Source organism: Macrobrachium nipponense, chromosome 26 (assembly GCF_015104395.2).
Source record: "Macrobrachium nipponense isolate FS-2020 chromosome 26, ASM1510439v2, whole genome shotgun sequence".
Lineage (NCBI taxonomy): Eukaryota > Metazoa > Arthropoda > Malacostraca > Decapoda > Palaemonidae > Macrobrachium > Macrobrachium nipponense.
Genome location: NC_087215.1, coordinates 41,573,180 through 41,599,857, shown reverse-complemented (window position 1 = coordinate 41,599,857; position 26,678 = coordinate 41,573,180). Strand labels below are relative to the sequence as shown.

The window sequence follows — 26,678 nt, the reverse complement described above, 5'->3', positions numbered from 1 at the left end:
TTGACCGATTTTGATGAGATTTTAAATATAAGTCAATACCAACCCGGGAAAGGTCATGGTGAAAAGAGATCTAAAATCGGACCATTGGCTGGGTAAAGGGGGTGTGGGGGAAGGTGGTGAAATGTAAAAATTGCCGAAAACAACAGATATTTGTGTCTAAACCATAGTTTGCGATTTCGCTGAGAAGAATGGCGACACCAATACCTTTCAAGTCCAAGTTCAGCGCCAATAGGGATGTGGGTGGGAAGGGGGTAACATGTAAAAATAGCTGAAAACTACAGATATTAGTGTCTAATTCATAGTTTTCGAGGTCGCTGGGATGAACAGCGACACTCCCTATGCCCTTCAAGTCCAAGCTCAGCTCCTATAGGAATGGGGGGCGAGAAATGGTGAAATGTAAAATGTCAGAAATGCTGAGCAATGTAACTGAAGTAACTATCTTAACAGAAGAGAGAGAGAGAGAGAGAGAGAGAGAGAGAGAGAGAGAGAGAGAGTTTATTGGCTGACATTCCGAGATCACCAGGGCAGCGCTAGGTTGGTCAGCTGGTACACACACACACACACACACACCACATACTATATATATATGGATAATATACATTATATCATATATATATATATATAGATATATATATCTATATATATATATATTATATACATATATATGACTATATATCTGTGAAACCAGGGATTTCAGAGAAATTCTTAGGGGATTCCGAAATCACCAATTCGCTTAAGGACATTTGATCCCTGAGGGGCTAGTAGTAAACTTGTCGAAACAGTGATTCATCTACACCACTTCACCTTGTCTATAATATATAGTACCCGCCCCTCGGTGAGCAAATGGACTTAGGGACATTTGAGCCCAGAGGGGCTAGTATTAAACACGGCGGAATATATTATACACTGTTAATTTCAAGTAATCGGACATAGGCCACACCTCTCGGCCATTTCCCGAATTGGCCATACACTTCCCACCTTGGCCGATTCCGATTTTTGCATATATATGTATGTATGTATAAATATATGAAATACATCCTAAGTAGGTGTAGGTGATAGAGACGATAGTAAGAGTTCTAAGGGCATGACAAAACTTAGTATACCTGCTATGAGGGAAAGGTCATGGTGAAAAGAGATCTAAAATCGGACCATTGGCTGGGTAAAGGGGGTGTGGGAGAAGGTGGTGAAATGTAAAAATTGCCGAAAACAACAGATATTTGTGTCTAATCCATAGTTTGCGATTTCGCTGAGAAGAATGGCGACACCAATACCTTTCAAGTCCAAGTTCAGCGCCAATAGGGAGTGGGTGGGAAGGGGGTAACATGTAAAAATAGCTGAAAACTACAGATATTAGTGTCTAATTCATAGTTTTCGAGGTCGCTGGGATGAACAGAGACACTCCCTATACCCTTCAAGTCCAAGCTCAGGTCCTATAGGAATGGGGGGCGAGAAATGGTGAAATGTAAAATGTCAGAAATGCTGAGCAATGTAACTGAAGTAACTATCATAACAGAAGAGAGAGAGAGAGAGAGAGAGAGAGAGAGAGAGAGTTTATTGGCTGCCATTCCGAGATCACCAGGGCAGCGCTGGGTTGGTCAGCTAGTACACACACACGGACACACACACACACACACACACATATATATATATTATATATATATTATATTAATATATATAATTATAATAATATATATATAGATATAAGCTACATTAATACTGTAAAACCAGGGATTTCAGAGAAATTCATAGGGGATTCGCGAAATCACTAATTCGCTTCAGGACATTTGATCCCTGAGGGGCTAGTACTAAACTTGTCGAAACAGTGATTCATCTACACCGCTTCACCTTGTCTATAATATATAGTACCCGCCCCTCGGTGAGCAAATGGACTTAGGGATATTTGAGCCCAGAGGGGCTACTATTAAACACGGCGGAATATTTTATACACTGTTAATTTCAAGTAATCGGACATAGGCCACACCTCTCGGGCATTTCCCGAATTGGCCATACACTTCCCACCTTGGCCGATTCCGATTTTTGCATAATGTATATGTATGTATGTATGTATATACATATACGTATAAATATATGAAATACATCCTAAGTAGGTATAGGTGATAGAGACGATAGTGAGAGTTCTAAGGGCATAACAAAACTTAGTATACCTGCGATGAGGTATGACAAGGTTTGTATGGAGGATGTCAGGCAGATGACGGTGGGACTGATAAGGAAAGAGCAATGTAGGTTTAGATAAAGAAAAGAACGTACAGTTAAAGTTTTGTAAAGAATCAGTTATGTAAGAAGCGTAAAAGTAGAGGAAAGAAAACTGTATTTGATATACATGGACCCAAAAAAAAAAAACTTTTGGTACAGTTTGCAGAAGAAGCAATAGTGAAGAGAAGCTGCGGATGAATAATGACAGTTTGATGGTGTTTGCAAGAGGAGAAAGATTAGAGTAGATGCAATCGAGGTAAAGGTTACAAGGGTAACTGGGAACTGGGAAGATGGACCAGTGAATGTTAATATGTACGGTGAGATTTTGGAGTCAATATTTTAAATGATGGCAGGACGAGAGACTAGAGGAGTCACAGAGCAGGCAATGCAATAAGGTAGCAGGATGTGTGCAAATATTTGGGATAAAAATTCAAGTAACTCTGGAAGTCAATGTTGGAATGAATGACCCAACTCTCCTCTATGGAAGAGAATTTTAACTTTTGAATATAAACATAAATATAATGTGGAGACTGTACAGAAGAAACTGATATATGGTATTTGTGGTCTAAGAGGAACTGAAAGGTCGAATGAATCTGTTCGCATTGGACTTGCTGCACAAGAAGAATCGAAAGGATGAAGAAAGTGGAGATACGCAGGAGAGTTGAAAGGGTTAGCGACCACATACAAGCAGGTGAATAGAAGACATGAAAGATAGTAAGAAACGAGGTGCCTAGACTACAATATTAAGGTGAAGTGCAGTGTGCAGAGGGACGTTCGACGTGAAGCTGGTGAACCTTCTGCGAAGTGGTGAGCATTGTGGCACTGAGTTTGACTCCGGGAGCCACCTGTGGCAGTCGAACTCAACTCCATTTCTTTTTATGGTTTCAGATGAAACAGACCAAGTATCAGTACTGTTCTGAAGACAGTCGAGGAATAAAAGGAATGACGTTTTGGCATAATTTATGACATCAATCATAAACCTGCGAACCCCGTAGGGGGATAGTGCCATCAGTGCACTACCCCGGGGGGCAGGAAGACCTCTCTAACTATTACTTCTTAGTGCACCTGCGGGGTTTTCTCCCACTTCCATCTCCAGATCCTTGTACTACTTCATCCCCTTGATTTTCTGGACGCCTTCATTTTGCTGTCCCACCACTCCAACCCCCTCTTTTCAGTGTCTTTTAGCGCTGAATGGCCGAAGTTGCCCCGGTGCTTGGATTGGCAGCCTGAATTTCATAAAATAAAATACAAATTTTTTTGCAAAGTACCAGCAAAGAGCGTGAGAATGGATGCAGCATCATTAGCAGTAATAAATCTGGATCGATCAGATAAGGATAAAAATGGAAAAGAGTAGAGCCAAAGAAAGAAGGCTTCCTGTCTGAGCTCATCTGTCAAATCCTTTCAAAACATCTGAAGAAGATTCTTAGATTTTTATAAGGACGGAAGGAAGACAGCATGAACGGCACATTACAAGAGATGACGTCACGTACATTTTGTTTCATGGAATTCGTAGAGACAATCTTACGAACGGGATAGAGGTATAAAAAACTCGGCGGGTAAAAGTTTCCTGAAAATGTCAACACAACGATGATACTTATTCACTTAAGAAAGATAATAGTATAAGAGAGGCGATAGGCAAATATTACCTACATTGATAAGTAACTTCAATTAAAAGTATCTCCGTCGTTATCAGTAAGACATTTTTATTGTTTATACTTCTTAATTGAATTCTTATGCAGTCATAGCCTGCTTTTTGCAAGTGCAGCACGCATAGTAGTCGTTAATAAAAAAAATTTTCTCTCCTAAAAGAAATACTTGCTTACATACACATCCCATCCAGGGCACATTCTAAGCTTCTCATGTGGTGTGGTAACTGATGTCATGCACTGTTACTAATAAAGCTGTATACATAAAAGTCTTACCTCTCCAGACATGTCAAATTTGTGTCAATTCACAGCAATGGAACGAGGAGGAAACCAACTTGTGTCTACCGCCAGAGGGCTAACCTATTAGTGATTATTATCTATTCTGCAGTCTCGTACCTGTCGTCGTCCGGGAAGGACGTCCCCAGCACACTCTGCTCGTTCAGGTTTGGCTAGATCCTTAAGGCTACTGAGACCCTTCCTTAAGGTAAGAGCGGTTGATCGATCACGCATCATATATATATATATATATATATATATATGTATATATATATAGATATATATATATATAGATATATATATTATATATATATATATATATATATATATATATATTATATATATATATTATATATTATATAATATTATTTATCAGTGTCAAAAATATTGATATATGAATGCGTATCTAATAATAACATTCATAAAGTGATGTTCTGCAATCACATATGGAGTTTAAGGTTCGTGTTTTAAAAGGCAATAACGACCCAATAGTGTTTTCAAATTTGAGAAAACAGACTAATACTAATGACAATACTTTTCATGGAAACTGGGAGAGGAAGACAATAAATTTGTCTTTTTTTGTGCCACACATAATTTTTGCTTTTGTTTTCTTTTGTGAGTTAAGATAGCATTAATTTAAAATATCTTTGAGTTGACAGAAGCATGACTTCTAGTTTTAATTAAATTTGATGTTGTTAATCCATCAGAGTAATCTGGTGAATTATGAAGAATATAAGAAAATAGTGGGACTCCTTAGATACTTGCCAAATGGTCGTAAATAGATATGCACTGAATAGCTACGGCTAGATTGGTATGTAATCCGTGACATTCTGTTTCCAAGTTAATTAAGTAAGCAGTGCTTGTAATGAAATATGGAGAGCGAGAAACGCTGGCAGGGAAATTCTGTGATCATTCCCTCACTGTAGCTGAAAATTATGACTTGTATCTCTAATTACTTTGTTTTTACTTTAACATTTCCGATGCGTACTTTCAATTATGCCTTCCTGTGGATTTTTATCTTGTTTTTAAAATGGCGTTAGATGGGAGTACAAGTATAACGAAAGTCTCTTCAAATTATATCACATTGATTTTCCTATAGAGCAAAAGTATCAGATGCCTCTCTCTCTCTCTCTCTCTCTCTCTCTCTCTCTCTCTCTCTCTCTCTCTCTCTATATATACTATACCTATATCTAATATATATATATATATATATATATATATATAATATATATATATGTCTATAAGTCTCTCTCTCTCTCAAAATAAAAGAGAAATATATATATATATATATATATATATATAAATATATATATATATATATATATATATATATATCTTTTTATTTTGAGAGAGAGAGACTTATAGACAGAAAGGACCTGCAAATGAAATCATGAAATCATAAAACCATGAATGCAAAAAGTTTTTATTTATTTTTTTTTTTTTTAGCTGTGAGAGACGCCTGATTTTCCTGGCACGAGTGAGAACATTGTTGTTGTCTTTTGCCATCAGGGAGCTGCCGATCACAATGTCGAAAGTCTGTCTGTTTCTGGCCTTTGTCTCGTGGATGGGGACAGCAGCATCCAAAGACATGAATTTAAGGTCCGACATGACAGTGTCCTTGTCCGAATTAGGCGACGACATTTCCTTGGGCCATTCGCACCAGACTGTGTTGGATCCCGAGGGAATATTCACTGTGCTTTGGACACCGGATTTCAAGAAACAAGTAAGTCACATTTCCGAAACACTTGTAATTGTCCGTAGGTGCCATACGGCGCTATACTTTTGCAATATTCTTCAACATTCGGAAAAGTTGTGGGCTTAAGATTCATCCAAACGTTTTAACCCTGGCGTTTATAGCGGACGTTTGCGTAGGGTAGAAAGTCAAGTAAGCCTTTCGAAAAAAATTTTGTCTTACAGTACTAAATAGGTGTTTCTTATAAACCGCTTCCCAGGAGAACCTCAGTGTCATATTCAGTTTTCTAAATGGTGTGTGTGAAGGACTGAAAAGTTTCAGTGTGAGAACATGATGAAAGAAGCTGCGATTTGGAGATTCAAAAATCACCAAATAAGACAAGTAAATTAAGGAAAAAAGTAACATACAGTAGCGTACTTCGTATAATACAATAGATAAAAGAAAGATAGTTGCGGAGAATCTAGCCGTCTTTGTATTTTAGCGAATACTTCCGATAACTTTTCACAGTTGTAGATCCACACAATATCTCTTGAGGGGAATGATGCACATCAGCGGTAGCCTCCGGTCCCTATTGTCATGAGAGGCACAACGTAAACTGCTGCACCCCCATTTCAATATTCAGCTGAAGATGCAAAGTTCTCGTTATCACTTGATAACTTGACTCGGTTGTTGTATTAATGTAAAGAGGCTTTTTCGGCACCTGGTTCAGAGAGACGTTGGACAATTTATTTTTTTTCTAATTAAAATGTATTGATTTAACTAAATGTTAGCATCAGAGCCGTCTTTTCGTTTATGGCCGTTTCAGGAAGTTTGGCCCGGGTTCGATTCTCTATCAAAGATATCTTGCTAGAAATGTGTGCTATTTACAATGATACTGGAGGCACTGGCACACAAGGGCACAACTCTAAAGGAATTATTTCTTCTCCCTTTAAAAGATATCAACTACTAACAAAAGTTTCAACGCGGCAGGTTCAGAATATCTGCGCATAATGTAGTTTCTTAAGTAGTCACTGTACACTTTTGTTTCTTATCGTTTGGGATATGAGCGTCTTCATCTAACTTGTGTTAAACGCAAGTATAATATGACGAAAAGTTCTTCGGCAGATTATCATCCTCTAGTTAGTAATTTGACTGGATGTGGGAATAATCGACTGGATCCGATAACTGCAACTGGACCTCAAAGGAAACTATCAATCAGTTGTATTCAAAAATTAGCTTTCGATTTTCATTGACCTTCAAGAAATCTTTCAAAATGTTTTGTAAGCTATTTTCTGGAATGTTTTGGATACTTTTCATTGTCAGTCACTTCCTGAAGGAGATAATATAGGTACTACATAATTAAGCAGTTTCTACGCGTCCTTCTGAAACTTCTAGGAGAACGAACGTTTCTCGTAGATAACGATTAAATTTCTCCAGCTCTGCTTGTAGTACCTAGTGAGAGGAAAGTGCAACAAAGCTTGTTTATCTCCTCGAATCTTTGGGTCAGATTCAGAGAATCCGTTGTCTGTCATACGTCCATCTATTGTATTCGGGTTGGGTGACTGTCAGCATAAAATAACTTTCAATTTCTGCTTCTTCCTCTTAGAGAGAGAGAGAGAGAGAGAGAGAGAGAGAGAGAGAGCTCAGTGATTTTCCATATTTTGTCAGGATATTTACATCGTCCTAATTCGTCTGGAATTAGAACAGCGAGGAATACATTAAAAGATAAACAACTTTATTTGGCGTTTCAAAAGGAAAAAAAAAAAAAAAACAAAAAACAATTTAGAGTAACTACGAAGAAGAAGAAAAATGCCATATTTCAAACAAGCCTTCGATTCAGCACTAACAGAAACTACTTGAGGTGCTCTCAAGGACAAGGCTCTCATAGAGTGACGTCTTCCTCAGCGCCAACAAAATTCCTTTTGTGATCTTTCTGGTTCCTGGAATTTTCCGGCGCAATCCTCTGAATCCTCTCAGGTGCAAGTGAGGCAGAACAAACGAGGGAGGATGCTAACATTTACTCTCACGAACTGATGATGATGATTTGGTTCTTTTCGCAGAAAGGAAGTCTAGATGCATAACTTATGCCAAAAACTTTTTCATTATTTTACTGAGCTTCTGCAGATCTGATTTTTTATGAGAAAATTATCCCTGCTTCCCCAACCTAAATTTGCACTTGCATTTGAATATCGTAGTTTATGGCAATCTGAGAACCTTTGAGTGTACCTGATTGTTCTAGTAATCACGGAGGAACTCTTCCATAGATCCTTTACAAATGGCATCCAGTCCACCCGCCGTGATGGCCTCAGCTTTGGCAGGACGGAGGAGATCAAAACTCCACCGCCGGCCTCGTTTGCATTCATCGCTTTTGTTGATGGTGAAAAGCATTCAGTTACCCGTATCGTCCCTCATTTTAGATGCTACATTTGACAGTAGGCCGAGATTATTGTTCTTAGAGCTTCTTGATTATAAAGTAACACATATTCTGGACTGAAAGTTTTCATAAAATGAAAAACCCTGCGTAATATTTAGTTTTGTACTTATTCAATTTTGTAACTGAATCATATTGTGAACGAGACTCAACAGATTTACACTGGTGTAGTGTTAAAATTTTGCCCGTAACCATTTCTTTTATCGTCATTGTTAGATTTTGCGTTTTCAGTATTTTTCTCGTTCATTTATGCGAATTATGAACAGAGATGAGTGATTGACGCTGCCTATGAATTTTTTTTCGTTGCTTGAATCTTCTGTTTACTGCGACATTTCTAATGTTTCCTGTTTATTTCATATAATATTCTTGACAAACACTGTACTGTTTTAACAAAAAGTGATATATATGTAAAATAAAACGCACACATATATATTTACATACGTGCACGACACTATTTACTTAGTCATATGTATTTATTCATAAATGTAAAAAGATTTACCGTCTTGTCCTTCTGTCATCATTAAGGCAGCTGATATTCTTGGCGTTGTTGCTAAAGCGATCAAAAAAATTGAACAAGTTCTATTGTCGCTTTTGGTTTGGTTCTGTTTTGCTTGTCAATGAAAGCTTCTGTACTTGTTTTTCTGTTCTTTACTGACCCTCGACAAGCTTGATAACGCATTACTAGCGAAGATAAATTCAATGCGGTTGACTGCCAGGAGATAATCCCTCCCCTGACAGAAATGAGTCTCCGAATTGTATTCGGTGAGTGTGACGAGGCATCTTCATTCACGATAAGGAACAATAACCAGAGAAAGAGAATCGAAGCGCAGCGCACATCAGCGTCAGCAAAAGATCGGATCACTACATCATAAGCGTTCAAGTTCCATTGATTATGAGATCTGTATCCCCAAAAGAGTTATCGAATCACAGCGATATCATCCTCCAGAATGACAGATTGCTATACTTTGGCATCCTTATGAAAATATGTTTATCTATGCACCTAAGACAGATACCAGAATAATTATCTTTTCATTTGTATATATTCGGCGAGATGTTGCCTCTTTCAGCTTCGCTTTCCAAAGTTTATCAAAAGGAATTTTTTGTAGCTAAATTTGCAATCGAATGTCTTGATGTCCTTGTATTTCTTATGCCAGTCGGCATTGCTGCATCTCAGCTCCAATATGAGAATCCCCCTTAGTCGAGATATAAAATAGTCGAACAGCGGAAATGCGCAGTGAACTGAAAAACGAGGATAAGATACCATGGGTGAGTGATAGGACTCTTGCCAGTGCGTGCTGTGCATCCCGGATGAGGGAGAGATTCCACAGGCATGGTAGCATCTGCGCGCTATAAAAGGTAAAAAATGGCCAAGTGACTATTGTTCGTTTCTGTTAGTTTGAAAAAGTTCTGAGGTCCACACCAGGCCTTCTAATCCTTTTCATATCTTATACATAGAGCAAAGGAATCTAACTGAATGAGGCCAACTGAATCTAAACTAACCACCACCGATACAGTGTTATTAAGGATGTAACAATCCTTAGTATTGTTTTCATTTGATTTGATTTATATAGATTTTTGGCATTATGCCAAGCACTGGGGCAACTAAGGTCATTCAGCGCTGAAACGGAAATTGACGGTAAAAGGTTTGAAAGGTTTTACAAGAGGAAGACCTCAAAACAGTTCACTATGAAACAATTGTTAGGAGAAGGTAGACGATAAGGTGGAAGAAAGCCAATATAAACGGGGGTACAGTAAAAGAAATGACGGGGTTTAGTATTGTTTTAAACGGTTTCCACTGATGGACTGAGACAAGTAACAACGCAGTTTTGTAAGAATCCTCAGAGGAACCAAATGTAGTAAGTGAGATACACTGACCTGATATCAGGGTTTGTTAGGATCGATGTGGAGGCGATGAGAAAGTGGTTAGGTGTAGTATGGCTGACTAGTTATAAAGATCGTTTAAATAGTTCAGGGGTGAATGGAGCCAATGGTACCCGGCTGAAATTCATTAGAAGTTTTTGTACTGAAAGTCAGAGTTGAGGATGCATTACGCCCCCGTAACTGTTTGATACAGTCACAAAGGAGTTATGGATGGCATTTAAAAGTTATGTTGACAATGTTACTTGGTGACAGCGAAGAAAAGCCACTAGAAAATGCTTGTAGGAGGAGAAAGTAGACAGTGAGTGTTTACAAGAGTGAACTCATAAGGTGAAACGGGAGCCGGAGGATTAACAGTGAATGTTGGCAGGTCAGCTGAATAAATGGAAAGTGTCAGTTCATAGGGGAAAATGTGGGCAAATGTTTGAGAATGGAATAGAAGAAAAACGTCGAATGTATGGAAGGCCTCTTGGCCCACTTCTTGTTGGTGTAATTCTTCAATGTCTATGAAAGAAAATACGGTTGAGGCTGTTGAGATGGTGACCTTCATAGTAGATGCAGAACACGTAAGGCTGGGACGGTGAGGAATGAAGGATATAGTGTGCAAAAATATGGATCATAGCACACAAAGAGTTGGTTTGATCAGTAAAGAGTTCAATAAATGGTAGGCAGGTTTAAGAGGTGCACAGTTCTTATATTTTGTACAAAAGAAAGTGTTGGACTGAAGGTTTGCAGACGCGTGTAACGAAATAATCTTAATATCCAAGAAGCGTAAGCGAGCATCTGTGATCATAGAAGCGAATGTCATAGTAGACGTAGAGGGCAGCATGCTGCCGATGAGGCCCCTCTGGTTGTTTGTAAATCAGCTTCGAGATGATGCAAGTTTCTGCATAGATTTTCATCTGCATAAGGCAAGGATGTGATGAATTTGGTGCGACGGTAGTTTTTCTTATTTTTTTTTTCAATATATTTGAGAGCACTCCCTGTAGTGAGAAAAGGCGCAAAGCTGGAAAAATAGGTACATGTTGTGTAATGTGCATTTGATGTACATCGTCTGCATGAATTATGGATCTCCTGTTTCTGAAAAGTCTATGATGAATTTTGTTACAATTTCCGAACTGTCTGGTTGTTGATGTTTGAGGTACTGTTGCATATCTTGAGGTTAGTCCCTAATGTTAGGAAAACAACAGAGCGGTGGGTAAGTGAAAAGGAGATTGTTCCGGTATACAGACGGCGAAGCAAAGAATGCTGGATATCAATTGGCTAAAGGATATGGTATGTGAGTTGAAGCAGTTGGTCATATTAGAGTAGTTGTTATTTATGACTAAGAGATGAGACTTTCGCCTGAGCGCCTCAAATATACTACTAGATATGAGAGAAAAACCTATATCGTTCAAGCAATAGGAAACTGATTGTCTTCTCGAGATATTGCTTGTTTCAACACTAAGAAAAGGATTTTGAAGTCCTCAGATGGAACAAACATGCGGAGACTGAGCGGTGTTTCGAACTTTGCAATAAATGTGTAGCCAGAATTTCAGAGGACGAATCCCTGACAGCGATTTTTACGTTCAAATTTCTGTAAACAACACGTTTGTCGTTGCTTTCGACGCAATTTGCTATCGCTGTAACAGACAAGCATTCGTCCGTACGTCAATCAAACCGGGTAAATTTCTATTGCTATTTTCCCCCGATTGTAAAGGTACCTGGTGCAGCGTAGTCCTCCAAATCTGGATCATAATTATCCTTTGTTGGAAAAGATTGACAAGTCCCGACCTGGCCTGCACCATCGCTCGAGGCTAGGGTGGTTCTTGCAACAAAGGAATAAGTGAAATGGATTATTATACTTCCCTTTCACTTCTTTTGTTCAGCAGATGGGCTGGTATTGGAAGTCTGTAAGCATGCAAGGCTGTGGCTCGCTTGAGAATATGTGCGGTTGTTTGTGTGCTTGTGCGTGTACGTACTAGGTGCTGTGCGTATCCAAACAAGGTCCCTTTGACATCATTCAATAACACCAAGAAAATGAGCTGAGACAGTGTGGGGGAGCGGATTGTTTCTCCTTCTTTTCTTGATTGTCACTATTTTCATATTTGTTTTCATAATTGGTTCTTTATTTCTCTTATTGGTCACCTAGTCTGTCTTGGTTTATAATAAAATCAACGGCATCTTTTTCCTCAGCTGATCATTTTCAGCGATAGTATCGCATGAGTCTGAATCTATGACCCCGTCATCGGAAGCGAGACGCGGAGATGCATCATCTTCTGGAAAGAATCTCGATCGAACTTGTTCCATCCCTACTGAGGAAAGTTTTGACGCGGCGCTTCCTAAAACTGTATGGCTGATACCACAAGTAGTTTTTTTTACGTTCTCCATAACCGCTTTATTTGCTTCTTGAAACGTAAAGATCTTTAGTAACTAACAACAATGAAACACATACTATATATTTAGAATATTGACTACTCACTTGAAATTGATCTCGGGCTGACTGCTTCGCTTGAGATCTCTTCTCTCTCAGTTAAATTAGTAATGGGGCTTCTTGAGACATTTCAGTCAGATATGGAATTTCTCCGAGTCTTGTAATGACCATTCTGACTACGTTTTTTTTTTATCATTTCAACCTCACCGGTCCTCACCGTGTCTTGTAGAGAGAGAGAGAGAGAGAGAGAGAGAGAGAGAGAGAGAGAGAGAGAGACTATAAAATACACGCTGTTATGTCATCCAACTCATTTCTTCTGCAGGAGGTGATTTTTGAACTTCACGTGCGAACGCTGGGATGGTTTGGTTTCGGTTTCTCCTCCAATGGCGGCATGAGAGGAGCTGACATCGTGACAGCCTGGATTAAGGACGGCCAGCTCTATTTGCAAGACAGGCACGGCGTCGGTGACACAAGGCCTCCTCTGGATGATCATGGCGACTGGCGGCCTCTACACGCTCGGGAGAACGACACGCACACCATCTTGATTGTGGCGCGGGACATCAACACATGCGACCCCCAGGACTATGCGTTGACCGTAAGGAGAAAGAACAGATGACGTCAGTTTTTCTGAAAGTTTCCCTCTTAAAATAGTATAGCCTCTTATTATAGACTTACTCGAATAGAATTGTTTATAACATTTAAGTGCCTTTATAAATGATAACTTCTAGCGTAGACGATTAAAATATTAGGTAAAGATATCAAGGTATGTCTTGAAGATTATCGAATAGCTATTTATAATGTCTTGTGAGAATATGCATGTTTGTGTTGTGTATTTTCTAAGAAATATATTCTCTATCGGAGCACTGGTTGCTGCTCTAACTTCAAGTTCAGTATGGTAACAAACGAAAGCTTTAATTGATCTGTCACTTGTAGGTTCCTTTTCAGACAATACTATTTCATTGCACATAAGTATATATATCAGCATATATGTATATATAATGAAGAAGCCGACCTTCCGTTGTTAGAACAAGGTAGACTTGACACGCTGCCACATGTATATATATATATATATATATATATATAATCATATATATATATTATATATATATAGATATATATATATAATATATATATATATAACAGGTATCCTGGGTCTCAAGAGTGTGGATTTTAGAGAAATGCAGGCGATTGCTGACCTTCGAGACTGCAAAAGGGATCCTGGGAAAGAAAGCGATCCTGATATGGGTGCGCAGTTAGTTAATGGCAGTGCTTTTAAGTAACTCTTAGTTTGATAGCCGTTATTTAAGAAACGTTCAGCCAACGATAAGGGAAATGGTTAAACGACATTATTGCTGGTCCGTGAGAAGCGGTATAATTCGAACATTTGGCGGTGAGTTGACATCACTGACCTGAGAGAAGCGATGTTCGCAAATAATGTTAAGGTCACACATTCACATATCAACGCACGCACGCACGCCCACGCATGAGCGGAAATTGGTAGTTGGCAACAGCTTACGTCAGTAAACCGTAAATGTTTCGTAAAACAGACGTAAAATAGTTGACGAACGGTGACGGGTCGGCCGGGCGCTGAGCTCCACCCACTGGAGCGCCGTAGCACCCTCCAGTTTTGAAATGTTCAAAACAAGTCGTTCGTGGGTGGTCACGCCAAATGTCACCTGACGTAGCTCCAGGCGTTGCACGTGGGACCCACGGTGACTGCAACGGGGTAGGCGCTGGGCTCATAGGCATTGTTCGCCGCCGCGGTTTTCTTCTCGCCGCGAAGCACGTGGGCCTCCTCTTTGCGCGGTAGCCTACGGGGAAACCGACTCGCACGTTGACAACCCTCTCTCCTCTCTCTCTCTCTCTCTCTCTCTCTCTCCTCTCTCTCTCTCTCTCTCTCTATCCTCTCTCCTCTCTCTCGTCCATCCTGAGCTTCATCGAGAACTTATAGTGTATATAATGTATATATTTAAATTTTAAATGTTAATTGTCGTTTTAAGTATACATTTATAGTTTTATACGTTAAGGATTTTCTAAGTATCTTTATAATTCTGGTAATTTTATATCTGGTACTCGTTGAAGTCTCTCTCTCTCTCTGTTTTTCTGTTATTTTCTATTTTTCAGTTCATTTCCTTTTCATTGTGTAGTTTTTGAGTTTTACTTAAAGTGTAATTGATGTGTGTTTTGGTGCTCATTAAGTGCTCTACGGTTCGTCTGGGGCTACTGTAATGCATTTTTATTGTATTAGTTTTGTGTGGCTGCGAATGAATCTCATATCAGCAGTTGTTATCTAAGTTCCTAAGGCTGCTGTTTTGTTTAATCCATGATGATTCAGAACAGGGGCGAATACTTCTTGCTGCACGGAGTTGACAAGGGGAACTGCAAGCTTTGTTTACAGGCCGACCCTTTTGTACCCTACGGCCCCACAACGTTGCGCGTACATTTGTGGCGCAATGTGCGGTGCTGCCGTCAGCCCGTGTCCTGTTTACCAACTGTTCAAGGTCATTTCACCGCGAAGATGCCCACGATTCACATACGTGGGCATACACCGTCGTGATACATGAATGTGTGACCCCAGCTTAACGGTAAACCAACCTCTGTGCGTCAGCAGATCCGGTCGAGGGCGACTGTGGAGGTATATGTTTGATGCATATCCTTTACGTAATAAGAATATGTACAGAGAATGACGAAACTGTGACGTCACTCAAAGTATGAATTGTCTGAAATGTCATGTACTTCTAATCGCGCTTGAAAGGGAGATACTTAAAGTGAAGAGACAGAGAACGTAAGGCGAGTTCATAGCAAAGATTGGTAGTGTCACTCTCTCGAAACTGTGGGAAACTCCCATAGAACAAAGCACTCTCGTAACCACGAGAGTTTAGGAAAAGCAAGATTCCGGAAGTGGAAAACCTTAAGTGTTAATATAGAAATGAAACATTATTTTATTCATCATTTGTCCATCACTCCTTCCAAGTAAAAGCGACCTTAGTCTCTGAGATGACAACCCATACGCCATTCGTCTATTGCTACCTTAGTTGATCGGTAACTCTATAAGAGGATTAGCACATACATACATACATACATACATACATATATATATATGTATATATATATATATATATATATATATATATATATACGTACATTACATATACGTATATAAATGTATATATCTTTATGTATATATATATATATATATATATATATATATATATATATATATATGTATATATATTTCCTGTGTCCTTTCGTAAATGATAACCGAATCATCACATGTAACCATGTACTACGTTCTAATTCAAGAAAACCTGGGTTATTACTCGCATTCTTTAGAAATGATGGCAGAATAGGAATATGGCACTTTTTGGGGGATATCTGAACTGAGATAGAGAATGTTAATTAAAGAAATCTATGACTGTCTTGTTTTGAAGATGAAAGCACCAGTATGGAAGATGACTTCGATTTCTTGACTTTTTCAGAACGAGACAGTTCGCATGATATATGCCTGGGACGACCAAGACCCGCTGGACGACTCGGGGCCCAATTACCACGGGCAGCAGAGAGGGAACAGGTGAGGTCGTGAAAGGCAACTCACGAAACGGGGAAGTAGCATAATCAAGGTCTTTGTTTGCATAATATAATACTGTTTGGGATCTTAGTCTAACACGTAAATGTGAGGCTATTACAACCCATTTCTTGCCAGACGTGAGTATATTACCACGGGAACGTGTCGGTGCGTTTTTAAATGAACCGCAAATCTTGAATAAAAGCATCCTCAATTTCAACTGAATCTCTTCTCTCCAGTTCGGTGTTTTCACTGAACTTCTCGATTTGCGAGCGAGAATCTCCGAGATATAATTTCAGTCAATGTTGGGTCAATTTTATCGTAATTTTCGCTTACTGGGGACTATTCGCTCTTATGTTTGTCAGTCAGATTAAAAATAGATAAAGTAAAGAATTATATATAAAGTTACAATTCTGCTTAGTTAGAGATCAAATTTTTTTTAAGTGTTATTAGCAGCATGTATTTTGCTAACTGTTCACAATGCAACTTTGAGTTTTTAACGTACCTTTTCGCACTCGACCCAGTTTCTCCATCTTTCGTTGGATGCAATAGGCAAAGAATGAACTTGCTTAGATTTAGGAATAAGCGGAATGTCACGGTAGAAAATGAAGCCACTCCACTTCGCTGCGCACTTTGATCGTTCCGTGAAGACTATCATTATGTTCTCCATTCTCTCATTGACGCAGGTTTGCTCTAGTTTTACTTCCCTTCCACCACGCTACAGTCAAGGACGATATTCAGACGTGGCGAGTTCGACAAAAGAAGAAATTACCGCACAAACGTGACACCTTTTACTGGTGCCACATAGAGGCAGTTCCCAAGCCCAAGACCAAACATCATTATATAGGAGTAAGTCTGAATCCATTCAGGGTTTCCATGAAATATGAAATATAAACTGCTCGATTTTCTCTGTTCCAGTTTCTACAGAAGAATGCCCTTCGTTTTTTTCTTAATTTCACTAGATTCCACTACCGATATATATTACTAGGGTGGCATTAAAGTACGACCTCTCCATTGTTTCTATGCTTCTAGGGCGTCAGTGTTTCCTTTCCAAGGAAACCAGTTCTCATGACAACAAAATCATAGCACAAAAAGCATAAGAGACAGTACTGAATCATTATTCATCCTTTCCCCTTTATCGTTTGAGAAATACGCTCTGGTTTGCTCGTATTTCTGATGGAATTTCCTCGGAGGGAAGACTCTGTATTCAGTGGATTCAGTTAACTATTCGAGATGAAAGATTCCTTTGGAGAAAGATTTGGATTTGGAAACATTTGTAGAGACTTTTCACGGTATATTTCCATCAACTGTTTGGTGCATTAATCTGTTCTTTGTCATTGGTCAGTTTGTTATAAAGCTCAAACCCTGTAAGATCTATGCAAAACAATTGGCATGGACAATACTTCATTAGCAAGAATAAATAAATAAATAAATAAATAAATAAAATCAACTCTCTAACATTCTATTCAGATTTTTTTATTATAAGTAGACTATCTTCATGGATTCGTATCATAATCCAAAAGTAGTAGTTCTAGAAACGCCCACGGGATTTTTCACTTTTATTCATGAATTTACATGATTTTTTTTTTTTTTAAATTCCCTCTTTTATTTTGCTTTGTTAATTAATGAATTTATTTTATAGTTTGATATGCTGTACGGGCAAAACAGCCGCAAGTATCTGCACCACGCCGTGGCGTTCGAATGCGTCAGCCGCGACGGCTCCCCGACCAGCGAGCTCTTCGAGCAGTACGTCGGACACCCGGGCTTCGAATGCTACACTCCAAATATGCCTCCCGATTTCTACCTCTGTGAGAGGTTTCTCATCAACTGGGCCATCGGGAGTGAGGTATGTTTTCTGAACATTCTTCATCTAAGTAGTCTGTTTCCAAAAGAGAAACAACGCGAGAAGTTGCAAGTGTCGTTCATTACTAATGTATGCTGAATGTATCAAGAAATATCGCATTTTACAACTTCGATCTATTTTCACAAAATGTTGAATAAATAAGATTCTAATCGTGAAGATATGGTTATTTTATAAGGACAGGAATAACTTTGGATTTTACTCCGTTTAAATTATCCTATGCATTTAACACGCTGTACATAGAAGTGAACGTGCTATGTACTTACCAGTAGGGTCCTGCTTATAAGCATAATGGACGGTAAGTATTCGTATATTGTAAAATCCACCATTTCGCCTTTGAAAAAGTGTCCCGTGACTTCCAACAGAATTTATGTATGAATTTTCGATTGAAGATTTGGATGGATATTATTAAGCAAAAAGCTGTGAGATGAAACAGCTTCAATGGGACTTCTTCCAACAGGGCGAATTGCTTCCAGACCACGTGGGATATCCGCTCGGGGACCTCCACGGTGGAGCGGATTATGTTCTGTTCCAAACTCATTACGATAACAAACCCATGCACGCAGACATCACTGTCGAATGGGGCATGGATATTTACTTCACAGATAAACTAAGGTAAACTTCATTTGATTTCTCCATATCGTTCCTGCTCATCTCTTTACTCATTTACCCTCATGTAGAGTATTCACTACCTGCTTGTCATACCGACACCTGTAGGTGTACCGTTATTATTTTCTCTTCTTCTAAACTTCTGTATTCTCGTGACATATTTATTGTTCACTGCTTTTGTCAATTGCCAAGCAAAGACCTTCTATGCAGAGTCATAAGCAAAGCCTATAGATTTTGAAACCTGGGTTAGTAAGTCTCCTAATAAAAAAATTTTTTTTTGTCCAAGGTAAAGTCACTTCATTATCCATTTTTCACTCTCAAACAAACTATTTCTGAATTACCATGGAAATTTGACATTGAAAATGCACTTGCATAGACATTCTCAACTTCTTGGTTCAGTCTGATCTGAGTAGTACTCCTTAGGATTTTGATTTGTAGCCTTTGTCATTTTGACGTCATACCAGAAAATTGGATCCCTCACTCTGTCTTTCCAGTGCAAAAACTATAGAGCCTAAGTTGCATAAACTTTAATGTGAGGGACGAAGCAATGCCTCCAGGGTTCAAAGTCTACTACTGATCTTGCAAAGTATATATATATATATATATATATATACATTTATATATTCGGTACCGACGACTTTACTTCCTGCGCTACCAGTTTGCAGCAACAGATCAGCCAGTCAAACAAGCCTGTAATACAAAACTGACTTCCTTAGCAACGCTCAGCAATCTAAAAAGTCTTGCATTAGAAATGATTTAGAGCAGCGCTGGCCATACCAGACATAAGATATACTGCATGACTATTTTAGGGCATTGTTATTATCTAAAGAATCTTTCATCCGTCTAACTGATCAAATCACCTGACGATGCGTGGAAACCCCGAATGGAAACTTTTACCTTGAGCTGAACTTTAAAGGGAGAACGAAAAAAAAAAAAATTCATAGATGATTTAACCGAGATGTCACTTTATTAGTTTGGAGAAAATAATGTTTTCATTGGTTGCCTTTGTAGGTGGGGAGGGGAGGGCAGCTATGCTTTCTACTCGTCTGGTTATTTTGGTGCGTTGCATGACATTACGGACCAGCTTTGGTTTGTTTGTTGCTTTTACGTTGCATGGAACCAGTGGTTATTCAGCAACGGGACCAACGGCTTTACGTGACTTCCGAACCACGTTGAACCTTTATCACCAGAAATACACATCTCTCACTCCTCAATGGAATGGCTGAGAATCGAACCCGCGACCACCGGGGTGAGAAGCAAACACCAAACCAACCACGCTACTGAGGAGCTTAGGTTGTGTATGGGTAGATGCAATTAGTATGAGTCATTCATTATATACATGCATTTGTATGGGATTGTCCAGCAAGCTTTCCCAAAACAAGATGCTCCTTTGTAGAAAAAAAAAGAAGAAAAAAGAGTCTGATGAAGTACGTAAGTATACAAATAGAAAAAGTGAAAATTCACTACACAAGAGCATGGAACTTTACAAAAGCATTTGAGCTTTTTAAACTTTCGAGCAATAGACTCGTATATCCATAAAACTGCTAGAGGGACTGATTAGTAGTTGTATACAGTGAAAGAAGTAAGAGACTTCTTTCCTTCCGATTTGACAGTCTAAGAACATTTTCTGAAACTGTGTCAAAGAAGTAAGAAAACCTCACTCAAAATGCGCAGAACGAACGGCGATGATGGAGGATGGGCGAAAAGCAAGTTTGTCGATTGTTGTTTAAAATACAACTGCAGTTGCGAGAAAAAGAAAACCTCCTCTCCATGAAATTATTTCTGGAAGATAAGGGCATTCAAACTGTGCTGAAATCTTCACGGAAGCAAGATGTTCCATTAAAATCTCTGAGACACAAGATAATAATCTCTACAGCTGTAGGAAGCCAAACGCAGTGCTTAGCCATCTGATGGTATAATTGAAGGAGAAACCCTTTTGAGTTTTTACCACCCCGTTATCATCAGTGCCTAATCAGAAAAGCAACTTTGGTGAGATTTTTTTTTTATCTCTTACTCGAGTTTGTTGAGAATTTTTTTCTTTTACTTGAGTTTCGTGAGATTCTTTTAAATCTTTTATTTATTTAACTTTGGTGAGAAATGATTCAGGATTTTAGATGTCAAGCTTGGATACGTCAGTCGAAGACAGTTTCTGTAAGCTCTTGGGAAGTAGACAAGTTCAGAAGGTTACCGCTCTTCTGTCACTACCCTTGTGTTATGAGATAGTAAAGAGAATTTGAGTTTGGCTATCAAAGTATAAGACTATTTGTTTTAGGCGAGAATGTGTTTTTATGTTGAACGTTACCTAGTTATAGATGGAGTATTTACACAAATCCTGAAATAAATACATTTCTGTTACTCTAAATCAACTTTTTTCGAAGGAATTTAATATCTCATCTTGTTTATGATCGACTTTCCCAAAAGGATGCAGAAAAATCATCAGCATATATATATATATATATATATATATATATATATATATATATATATATATATATATATATATATATATGTGTGTGTGTGTGTGTGTGTGTGTGTGTGTGTGCGTGTGTGAAAATGCTAAAAACTTACCAAAATATTAGAAGTGAACCTTTCTTACTTTCATCTCGGCGAAGGTTTTTATTATGTCTTCTAAGTTTATGTTTCTTGCCATGCTATTTTCAATCGATATAACCGACAGTCCACTCAATCACTCCATTATATAGCTCATCATCGGATGCAGTAAGTAAATTCTTGGTAAAGATTATGTTGAAATTTTCAGCAACATGTATTAGACCTTTAAATCTTTGATTTAGTTGAGCGATCAGTATGTCCAAACAACCGTAAAACACATTCGTTTTGAAGTGGTACTCTGGATCCGAAAACCTTTCATCTGTATATAATTCATCAAAATGTTTTTTGACCTTCCATATGCGTTTGTGCTGAAACTTTGGCTCAACACCACACTTATTCGAGAGCTTCTCAGCTGCTTCTTTTACTTGTGCGTAGCTGTTTCTCATTTGCATTAGAGAGTCAACAGAGTTCTTCAGCAAATGAATTGTTTTGTCCAGCATCATCTCCTGCCTTTGCAATGCCTTAGAAAGTGCATTTATTGTTTCTAGTAATTTTGTTTGCACCAGGAATATAAACTAAAATTTTTTCTATTTTTTTTCAGTAGGCCACCTGCAGCATCTCGTTCATTATGGCTATCACTAAGAAGACTTATCTTTGAGAGCCCTCTTACAACATCTTAAGAGCGAAATCTTAAAGCAACGATTATGTCCATCGAGTTGGACATAATCGTTTTAGTGTTACTTTCCCAATAACTACTGAGACACAAAGAAATCGTAAAGCTCTAATATGATCATCATCATTATTATCATTTATATTTCCATTACCTAAACATATTTACAAATGTATTACCAAAACAATCAACTAAGACATTGTGGTTCCCCAACCACAGTGGGCCCTGGTGCATTGCACCGCCTGCACCCCCAGTAGTTCTGCCACTGCTACCCAATCTGTTACCCAAAAGACAGTAAATTGGCCACAAGGACATAATTCACTTCTTAGGTCAACCGCAGTACGAGGATTTCCCAGATATGCCCTGACCAACCTCTGCTTTCTACTTTCTCAGGTTTGAACCGGTAGCTTCTCTACAATGAAGCGATTGTGTCACTGCTTAATTACTTATTTTAGAAATGAGGAAAAGTGTAACTAAAGAACAAAAGGGAAAGGTCGCTAATAATCAGTACATGATGTTTCTTCTTTGCACAGAGAACAAGATGCAGGAAACATTGCCTTGGGTCACTCCATTGTATTTTCCTTAACGGTGCCCCCAAGGACTCCCCATTGGCTTGTTTCTGGGCACTGCGCCTCTGAATGTACGGCCCAGGCAATTCCTGAAGAGGGCATTCATGTTTTCATGGTCTTCTTGCATGGGCATTATTTGGGTACGGCTATGATTATATATACAATTTATTGATATTGTAGAATTTGAACTGATTATTTGGTGTATACTCTGTGGATAGACTTCTTTTTCAAACTGCATAATGTTGTACGAAAAGTCCGGATATGAACACTATCTCATAACCTCCAGCCCGAGCAATCAGGCTCAGACACTTCAGAGGAGGCAGGGAGCTCAGGCCTATCGCCACGGACGCCAGTTTCGATGCGGATTTCCAGCAATCTCGGATGCTTACCGAAGAGGTCAAAATACTCCCTGGTGACCATCTTACTGTAGGTAAGTCTTTCTCCCAAGTTCTCTCTGCCACTCCCTCTCCACCTCCTCCTGGTCGTTGTTTCGTAATGAATTAATGACGCTAGTTTTATTTTAAGATATTGAAGAGATTCATGGCTGCCTTTGTCATGTTTTTCATATCCTTCCTCTTGCAGAATGCGACTACGAGAGCTTATCCCGAGCAAATGGCACTTACAGTGGTTGGGCCGCGACCGATGAGATGTGTCAGGCCTTTATTAACTATTACCCTCGAATAAACTTGGCTCTCTGCAGATCAGCAACCCATCCAAGCGTCCTGCAAGATCTGTTCGGGAATCACGGAGTCACGAGCTTTCCTGAGTAGGTAGCAAGAACTACACAGTCATCCTTCAGACCAGGACAGTATTCTCCCGTGGTGCTTTAATCTAGTGTTCTGCAGATATCCTTTTACCAGGTTCACTATCGTTTATTTGAATACAAGCTTACAATAATTTTCCTACAGCATGGAAACATGATCAAATTGATTGAGTTTCCTCTCGGTTTCGTACGATATTCTTTAGGAGTAACTAAAATGTACCAGTGGATACCTTTAGTCATGAGGAAGTAGCAAGCAGTATTGAATACCTCAATTCTTGAATTATCTAATACCACTACTATGCCATAAAAATGTCTTAATTAATTATTATATAACAGTTTCACATTATAGTATTCTTTGGGGGAAACTTGGAATGTCTAGGTACATACCTTTAATTGTGAGATTAATGAAAACAGTAATGAATAATTCAATCCTTGATTTACTAGTTATTACCATAATCTACACGTCTAATTAGTGCAAAGAAGCAAAAAGCCTCCGGAAATCACTTTCATTTACAGAGAACTTGATTTATCGACGTACGTCTTCGACCCAGAGGTCGGCGGAGGTCGAAGGTACCAAGAGGTCATGAACAGCTTGCCATGGGAGTCACTGAACAAGGAGGAGCTGAATGAGAGAATTGTTCGAGGTGATCAAGCTATTAAATGCCAGTACACCTACGGACAAAAGCTCGAGGTGAGCGATGCTTTCCGACCATCATGGAAATTAATTTCGTACCATCGTTATTTTCTGTCACTCTGTAGTGAATGTAGGTCTTAATTTCTGAAAGCAATTTGCGCATTTGCTAACAATCGATTGTAGCAATAACTCATTCAATCGATCAATGAGATTGGCAACCTTTGGAATCTTAAGTACGTAAATGTGTGCATTAAAAAACAAATGTTAACTGAGTTAAAAGACGCAATCAATACCGTAATTTTTCAGTGACGAAGAAATAATGTTAAACATAATGTCATTAAACTAACTGAATGAAAGTGACTTCTCAGGAAAGGGAATTTCTAACTGTAGCCATTTGTCCCCAGATTAAGGAAACCATCACGAGATACCCGAAATCAAAACCTTATGTCGCTCCTGAAGATGCCGCGTGTTCCCTCAGGAACCATCCAAGTTCCAAGGGGCAAGATTTGTCTTACACTCTCGTAGTTTCCTCGGGAACAGCCGGAGGCCAAAAGCAAAAGCAAACTGCCGAAATTGTCAGCGGCAGCAAAGGTTCTGGTCCAGCAATTATCGGTTTGGTCTTCTGCTCACTTCTGGTGAAATTCTTGTAATGGTCACCAGGGTCTAGACCGTGTGGATACTAACGTGCTTTCCTCTTACACAAGGAACACCCTACGGTGTATGGAAACTGCTACAGAACGTGGCTGAGGAACGGCAACCCAAGTGATTCATGGAAAGAGAAGTAGCTTGTATGTGAGGCATATTTAGGTATGGAAAATGAATCGTCGGGTAACTGTTTATTGGTCATACAGGAGCAGCGGAAATATTCAGTTTTATGAAAACTTTTTTCTAAGCGATCATGTGAAATCTTCAGATGTTCCAGACATAATATCGCTAGATATAAAAGAAGTGGGTGTGAATAATTTTGTCGAAAAAGCACTAAAAAAGGTTATAATTATCATGGTGTGTGAAAATAGACTTCGAGAGCTACATTGGATTCCTCTTAGTCGGACGAGTTAGAGGAATTTCAGCAGGAAGCCTTAGATCTAGTAGATGACTAACAGTTTTATGGTATAGGAAGTGTCATTCGGAATAGAAATCAAAGGTTAATAGAAAATGACAAAGCAAGTGAGAATAAAAAAACAAAAACGAATTTCGAATGGTAGTAGAAATAAGAAGAACGCTGCAAAAGAACAAACAGTGAATATAACTTTTTTGGGAAACATGGCATTTATTTCCTGTTGCCAAACGATAGATATTTTGTGAACGACAAATCAATCAAGGTCATTTATTTCCTACTAATTAGTGAAGACAGTTTGACTAAATTATTATGTTAGGGATCCCTCAGGCTTGAAACGAATGCTTAAACAGAAAAGATAATCATCAAGAAAATCTCGATACCACGGAAACCTTTTTCATTAGGAAAGGAATACTCAAAAACATTAAAATAATATTGGAATGTGTGGGGACTGGATTCAATTGAAACTGGGAGAAAAAAGTGTGTTACTGAAGAGCCATTGCTTTTAGAATAGGCCAGACCGTGGGCAGTTCATGTGAAATTGTCGGAGAAGAATGAGGGAATAAGATGGAAACAGAACCCGTCTATCTTTCGAAAAATACTTCACAAATTATGGCGTATAATGACTGGCTTCATTAGGCTGCAGTGCAATTTTATTAGGTTTATTCAAATTACTTTGGTATTTTCATCATATATTTGAACACAAGCACAGGTAATAACTGATATTCCATTCAGATCGGCTCAATTCTAGATAATACATAGGCTCTCTCTCTCTCTCTCTCTCTCTCTCTCTCTCTCTCTGTGGGAATACGTACGCAACATTTAAGGAATGAAGCCTCTGGATGTACAGTATATACATCAAAAATACTTGTATGGAAATTTAGTACATATTTTCTTTACCCAAAATTCTGAATAACAAGAAGGCATAGTACGGTAATACAGATTTATTGTCTCACAAAACTAAAATGACAATTCAGCTCTACAGCCACCAAAACTCTAAACAAGATGAAAGTTAAATGATGCATATACATATATGTTGAAAATGATTTGATATGAAACTCTACATGAAAACAATACAAAAACAAGATGACTAAACGGTGACTTGATGATAAAGTAAGTGCGCACATGAAGTGCAGGTACTACTTTCAAGAGGAGGGTTTGGCCAGTGCTAGAAGTGCATTTCCTTTCATACAGGGAAAAGTTTGCTGTGACAGTACATATTGGAGCTAAGTAGTGGAGATTAAGGGATAATATTTTCCGCAATACCCTCCCCCTATAAAGCAATGTGCAGGTGATTACTTTACAACTTGGTATTTCCCGGGAATTGTGGTGCCCTCACGTGATCGTTCGCCCGTTGGTTCATTTTCTTAATTTCGGAAGAAACACAATGGCTTAAGAAGTCTTATAAACAACTAGTTCAGTGTATATCTATCTATATATATGTATATATATAATGTGTGTATATATATATATATATATATATATATATATATATATATATATATATATATATATATATACATACGTGGACACCCCGTATTCGCGGGGGATGTGTACCAGACTTCCCAACGAATAGCTAGATTCTGTGAATGCCTAGAATCCCTATAAATTGCTTGAAACTGCCTATTTTGTTAGTTCAAACTTAAGAAAAACCACTAAAATTGCTTCTACCTGGTTTTTAAATAGTTTTATCACAAAAAGTGCATTTAATCATGAAATTGACATGCTAATTCAGTAATGTGTGGATATTTCTCATAGAAAAATACCGCAAATATGCGAATTTCTCCCGAATAGTGGGTATATAATTTCCGTAGAGAAATCCACAAATACATGAGTCCGTGAATGCGGGTTTGCAAATAGAGGTATATAT

General features: G+C 38.6%; 1 protein-coding gene across 2 annotated transcripts; it reads left to right on the top strand.

Moving 5' to 3' along the window:
• Nucleotides 1-4,224: 4,224 nt before the first annotated feature.
• Nucleotides 4,225-26,665, top strand: LOC135200225 (DBH-like monooxygenase protein 1). Of its 2 annotated transcripts, none has more exons than XM_064228662.1 (12): nucleotides 4,225-4,344; nucleotides 5,583-5,859; nucleotides 12,853-13,125; nucleotides 16,010-16,101; nucleotides 16,782-16,944; nucleotides 17,738-17,941; nucleotides 18,417-18,571; nucleotides 22,319-22,494; nucleotides 22,641-22,784; nucleotides 22,937-23,120; nucleotides 23,634-23,808; nucleotides 24,156-26,665. In XM_064228662.1, exons 2-12 carry the CDS (start codon nucleotides 5,662-5,664, stop codon nucleotides 24,399-24,401), a joined length of 2,010 nt encoding a protein of 669 aa, XP_064084732.1. In that variant the 5' UTR covers nucleotides 4,225-4,344; nucleotides 5,583-5,661; the 3' UTR covers nucleotides 24,402-26,665. The 2 variants fall into 2 exon arrangements, with proteins under 2 accessions (XP_064084732.1, XP_064084733.1); XM_064228663.1 differs by having other exon boundaries at nucleotides 4,230-4,344; nucleotides 5,646-5,859.
• Nucleotides 26,666-26,678: the final 13 nt, after the last annotated feature.

What these genes read in the sequence shown, in the direction of transcription:
- LOC135200225 (XM_064228662.1), top strand. Translation starts at nt 5,662, where the DNA reads ATGTCGAAAGTCTGTCTGTTTCTGGCCTTTGTCTCGTGGATGGGGACA. An exon ending in TACTTCACAGATAAACTAAG is followed by an intron (nt 18,572 to 22,318) that starts GTAAACTTCATT and finishes TTCTTTGCACAG; the next exon opens with AGAACAAGATGCAGGAAACA. An exon ending in CCTACGGACAAAAGCTCGAG is followed by an intron (nt 23,809 to 24,155) that starts GTGAGCGATGCT and finishes ATTTGTCCCCAG; the next exon opens with ATTAAGGAAACCATCACGAG.